The sequence below is a fragment of the Sturnira hondurensis genome, unplaced genomic scaffold (assembly GCF_014824575.4).
Source record: "Sturnira hondurensis isolate 20B ecotype Veracruz unplaced genomic scaffold, ASM1482457v3 Scaffold0013515, whole genome shotgun sequence".
NCBI lineage: Eukaryota > Metazoa > Chordata > Mammalia > Chiroptera > Phyllostomidae > Sturnira > Sturnira hondurensis.
Window position 1 is genome coordinate 3929474 of NW_028086146.1, and position 6000 is coordinate 3935473.

Consider the following 6000-nt stretch of genomic DNA (forward strand, 5'->3'; position numbering starts at 1 on the left):
TTATAGTTATCCAAACCACTTTCCCCTGAAGCCAGTTTTTTGATTATTCACTTTGCTTTAGCAAAAGCCCCCAAGAACTGAACAAAATGAGGAAAACATTGGTCGAAATTGGCTGTTTGAAAATTTTGATAAATGTCTGCCATTCTCTTCACCCATGCCTACCCATCTTCGAAGTAGTACTTTCAGATTAAGAGATGGTATTTCTATGTGGACTTTAATTTGTCATTTTGCTCTTTATAACCACGGCTAGATTCAGGCTGATTCATATATTAATATATGCTAACTATCTCCTAAAATAAACTCTGCTCAAAGTTAATAAAATGTGTTTATCAGAGAAAACCCATTGAAAGAAGAGGCGGAAGCGTCCCCCACGGTAGTGTGCCAAGAAACAACAGAGCATAATATTAATTTGCCTGTGCAAATCAACAACCGTATCCTGAGCAGCTTCAAAAATACCCTGAGCCACAATACATATTGGACAGACTATGTTTCTCTCACTCCCTGGAAAAACTGGCCAGGAGGGAGTATGAACGCTGCCCTAGCTCTCCCAGGGCTCCCGCTCTCCATCATTTCACGAGACAGCTTTGTCAGACAAAAGTAAAAGACCATTGGTCAACTTCTCTCCAAACCTCTGATTCCAGCCAGTTTTCACCAATCCCAACTGAGAGTCTCGGAGAAATACAAGTCTTGCCTCTCCAGCGTCATCAGCAGCAGGGATTAGAAATCACAACCCCACCGCCCAACTCATCCCTCGGCCCTGTGCCCTCCAGCTGGTTTCAGGGGTTTTTTTTCCCCAAATACCCTTCCCCATCCCTGCAACTTTGAGAAGAAGGAATCATAGGAGACGAACATGAAACATGGACAACGCCAAAGCTTTAACACACCCATACAGGCACAATGAGAAAAAAAAAAAAGGAAAGTNAATCCCAACTGAGAGTCTCGGAGAAATACAAGTCTTGCCTCTCCAGCGTCATCAGCAGCAGGGATTAGAAATCACAACCCCACCGCCCAACTCATCCCTCGGCCCTGTGCCCTCCAGCTGGTTTCAGGGTTTTTTTTTTTCCAAATACCCTTCCCCATCCCTGCAACTTTGAGAAGAGGGAATCATAGGAGACGAACATGAAACATGGACAACGCCAAAGCTTTAACACACCCATACAGGCAAATGAGAAAAAAAAAAAAGGAAAGTGTTGGGAAGAGAAAAGACAGAATCACGATGCCAGAAAATTGTTTAGTTTCACTTTTTAAAATGTTCGCACTCATTTGTATATTTGCAGAGACTTCACTTAAAGAAAAGTTCCATGTGAGTGGGTCTGACTGCATTGACAAGGCTAATGTTACTCTTTAAGACAATGTTTCGCATATAGAATTCAGAGAAGATCCCTGAAGTTAAGGATCCCTCTAGTCAAAGTCCCGGAGAAGCTGCTGGATTTGGGAAGGAGGAAATAGGGGTATAGGGAAAACACCAAAAGGAGGGAGGGGAAGGGACAACAAGGGCAACAACGAAAACCAATGTCTGAGAATTCGGATTGCAGAAGGCGGCTGCAGAGGTCGTGGGAGAGTGGAGAGGAAGTGAGGACGAACCGCAAAGAGAGAAGCAGCATGAAATGTTGTGAAATGCCAAAGGGTGTCTTGGAGAGAAGCTGGGGATTGCTTTTAAAAAGATCATTGCAAATCTCATTTCCGACTATTTACAGATTTGTGGGGGGGGGGGCGGGGGGGACTGAGAGCCCAGACTGCATAGCATCACGTTGATGCCTACCCCATTCCTACCTAAATCATATTAATCATGAAATAATTCCACTGGGTTCATGAACCAATGATATTAAAAACCTTCACCCGTTACACTCGCCAAGTATGTCAGGGATCAACACTGGTGTGTGTTCTGAGCTGATACTACTGTTAAATTTGGCAGACCCAGACTTCAGGGTGGAAGAAGACGATTGATATAGGAAATGTCCAGGGAGCACTGGGGAGGCTGCAGAGAGCAGGAGTAGCCAGACGCTGGAGACCTGGGAGAGCGGCACGACTGGAGTCCGGGCCCAAGTCCACGGTGGCCGGAGGGCCGGAGAGGGCAGGGGCGGAAAGAGGGGACGGCAGCCGCGCAGTGGGAAGCGAGGGCGACCAGGTAACTCACCCCATTGGCCGCAGCCATCTGCACCACGATCTCCGTCGCCGTCCTGCTGAAGTACCTGCCATCGCTGCCCACCACCATGGTGCATCCCTGGCGATCGCGCAGGTCGATGGACGACAGCACGCTCTGGATGAAGTTGGGCAGGTAGTTGCGCTGGCCCTCGAAAAGACCAGTGGGCCGCCGCAGCCCGCCACCTCCGGTTGGCCGCTGGTCCTCGTAGGGTGCCGTGGGCACGGTCAGCACCGGGATGGGGCTCCCCTCCATGGCGCCTCCTGGCCGGTCCTGCCGCGGCTCCTGGGAGCCGGAGGGAATCTGCAGCCCGTCGGGCCCCTCCCCACCCAACAAGCCTGGCAGCGAGCCGAACTCCGCCTCGAGCCCCGGCCCCCTCCCCAGCGGCCCGCGCCCTGCGCCCTCCGGAGGCACAGACCGGTGGATCCTCCCTCTCCGGCGCTCGCTGCCCCAGCAAAGTTTGGCCTGTACCTTCCGACAAGTTTTCCCCCCGCCTGGCTTCTCTCCAGCCAGGTCGTCCTAAGAGCCCGCACTTTCTTCCCCTAGCTGGACTCACTTTTGGGGTGTCGTCCTTAAAACACTTTCCCAGTGCCAGCTACCCTGACCCCTGCAGGCTCCTCCCGTGCCTGGCCCCAGTCTTGCCAGCAATTGGCTCTCCACGGCCCACCCTCCGCTAGAAAATAATCTGGGGTGAAAATAATCCTGCGGCAGGATTGGGGATCCTCTCCCCTTTCACCGGAAACCTTGTCTCCAGGTCTCCCTGGGAGTGAGCAGTTCACACGCATGAGTTTCTCTTGAACAAGGACAAGGGAGGGAGTTGGGAGGGGCCGAACCTTTTGCCATCAGCAACAGCTCCAGCCAAAAATAACCCTGGAAAGGCGAGCTGAGAATTGTTATCTTCTGCCAGCACTGAAATTGGAGGCTGGGTGCTGCATGTGTGTCTGTGTGTGTGTGCACACCCTCCACCACTGCCATTTGTTGCAGGGAATCACAGACTGTCAGGCCCTTCAGACCAGCGGGACCCACCCCGCCATCCACACTACCCCTGGACTCTCTCAAGGCAGCCCACGTTTCCGTGTGGAAATGGCTCTTCTGGCCGTGGTTATAACAGCAGCAACATAGACCTACACTTCCTTCTCATTCTTGCCCTTCCCACCCTCCCCAGCCCAGCTCCTGCTTAGAAACAGGCTTGGCCCACACTGGTTTTGCCCAGACTGCTGAGTTCTTACTGGAATCATTCACATACAGTAGGAGGAGGGTTAAAGCCCTTTTTAATAACCTACCCAAAATGAATGAACACACTTCAAATAAACAATGACAGGGGACCAAGAACCATATGAAGTACTTCCCATGCACCGTCTTATTCTGCTGGGGCTAGAGATGATCTTCCTTGTCTCCTTAAAGCTCACCTGAAATCCAAAACCAAGGAAAAACCCACAGAAAACAGGAGTACGGAGGGAATGGTCTAAAAAGATAAACCCCAAGAGCCCATTCCCTTGACTTTGTGGTTGAGGGACACTTGGCTTAGCACCAACTAGACAGAACCTCGGCACTTTTAAGGATCTGTGTATATCTCTATGGTGTCAGGTTTTTAAAATCATTTTCTAATGACATCTCATTTTGTGAGAAAGGACAGTATCATTTCCAGAAGAAGAGAAGGTGGTAAGTCCTTTTACCCCAGTAAGGACACAGCCCCCAAACCTAGAGATGCCCAAAAGACCTCCAGGACTTCATCCCTCCATTTCCAGCACCTGCCTCTCTCATGATACCACCATCGTTCTGTCCTCCCAAAGCCCAGCTCCTTCCACAGGCTGAAGACAAGTGAGGCGCGTCTTAGACAGGACTTGACAGTTTCACCAGCCAAGAAGAAAGCCTCCCCCCTTGGTTCTAATCCCCAAATTCCCAAAGACTCTGACTGGCCCAGCTCAAGGCAATGTGCCCAACTGTGTTACACGATCCCACAGTGAAAGGGAAAAGAACTGCCCCAAAGCTAGGAGGTGCTGTTCTCCAGAGGGAGGGGGAACAGGCGGCCAAACCACACTGTTCACTGGGTACTTTGTGTTTCCCTGATCAGATCTTTTGAATTTTTTCCCTCTGAATTTGCATAGCACTTGGTATTATTCATAAAGAATGTTTCACATGTTGCTGCACCTTTCTACGTGTATCTTCTGCCCTCAAGCTGTAGGTGGCCTTGGAATAATCCCTGAACCTCTCCTCACCTCAGTGTCCTCACTGTGAAACAGGCCTTATTATAATCCCTACCGTATAAATTATTGGGAAGATTAAAGTACTTGGTACAGTGCCTGACAAATGTTAGATGTTTCCATTATTGCTGTCAATGATAATAATGCATGTATCATTATTGATGTACAGCAAGAACTACAGTTTATATATTTGTAGATCACTGTACATAAAGGGTATTCAGGCATAGGTGATAGTCTATAGGGGTTGGTTGAATTAAGCTGTGCTTTTTGACAAGGGGAACTCAAAATACATAAAGTAATTTGCCCTTGAAACATACAAAAGAAAGGTTTATAAACTAAAGAAATCTCTTCCAAGCTGCCTTCAAATTTGATCAAGTTTATTTTAATAAAGTTTGCCACAGTGATGGAGAAAGAAACCCAAGAGGGCCCCACAGACACGAAATGCCTTGCCCATAGTCGCTCGCTGGTAAACCGAGAAGGTCAGATTTGATCAGTGCTTCTCAAAGGGTTTCCCTCAGAGCAGGAGTGCCTCCCGAGCCCCCGCACAAAGCAGGAGTTTCACGGCTAAGAAACTTTTTAAAATCCTGCACACTACCCCATTCTGGGAGCTTCATGATACGTGTTTTCATATTAAAAGCTCTGGGAGGTCCTGCAGAAAAGACATCAGTTTAACTTTTTAAAAAATTGGTGCTTCCCAACCTGAACTCACAGGACCAGCTTGCTTAAGAGACTCAGATTACCTTTATGACTAGGTGGTGACACCCTTTTTTCCCCTTCATGTGTCCTCAGTGGGCTAGGTCAGGTATAAATAAATTTCCCTGCATCTGAAAGCTGGTCACCCCTTTGTGCTGAGCTCGGAGCTTCCTTGCAGCCCGAGTCCCAGTGAAGGGCAGCTCGGTTTGCCTAGAGATGCCTCTCAGCCCTCTCGGAGCCTCTAGAGAAAGGCATCTCATGAAGAATTCTTGGCATGAAACAGGAGCAACCGATATATCCTCCCTTCCTCTTGGGACTTCCTTGCTCTCCAAAAAAAAAAAAAAAGGTACACAGTAGACTAGCTGGCTCAGCTGGCTCAGCATTTCCCAGAAAGAGAATTTGGGGTACAATAAGCGTTGAAATACTTCATGCTTTATCCCTCCTCTGGTAGATTCACAAAGCACATTAGCATACCAAAGACTGGGTGCTCTGTGAGCAAGAAACTTACTTAACTAGAACCCAGAATTTACAAATTCTATTTGGCCATGGGGACTTTTTTCAAAATACCTATTAGCAGATCAAGGACATTACTATTCTATGAAACATTTTAGGTCTTTGGGGTCCCTTCCGTCTAAATCATTCTGTGACTCCCTTCTTTGAGTTATGGAGCATTAAAAAATTAATTTCTGTCAGGTTCCTGTTAAGAAAGTTACTAGAATTTGCAAAAGGGAGCAGGTAAAATCATCTAATCAAAAAATATGCCCTTGAGTGATTTCGAGACTTAAAATGATTTACATATATATGTATGTACCCTTTTATTTTATCTGTTTTGCTCTCCCATGGCCCCCTCCCCCCACCCCCCACCCCCCCCCCACCCCACCCACACCCCCCCCCCCCCGGCTGGCAGGGGAGGCTGGCACACATATCTGGCTCCTGCTGGTTATGCGTTTTTGTCAAGTT

At 48.4% G+C, this 6000-nt stretch overlaps 1 protein-coding gene across 2 annotated transcripts in view; it reads right to left on the bottom strand.

The window, feature by feature from the left end:
* PGM5 (phosphoglucomutase 5) overlaps positions 1-2929 on the bottom strand; it is a 170291-nt gene extending 167362 nt beyond the window's left edge. The window contains exon 1 of one of the 2 annotated variants that reach the window (XM_037061711.1): positions 2138-2926. In XM_037061711.1, the coding sequence (XP_036917606.1) occupies positions 2138-2398 (261 nt within the window). In that variant the 5' untranslated portion in view covers positions 2399-2926. Of the gene's footprint in view, positions 1-2137 lie in introns of both variants that reach the window. The other variant, XM_037061709.1, reaches the window with a different exon arrangement.
* Positions 2930-6000: the final 3071 nt, after the last annotated feature.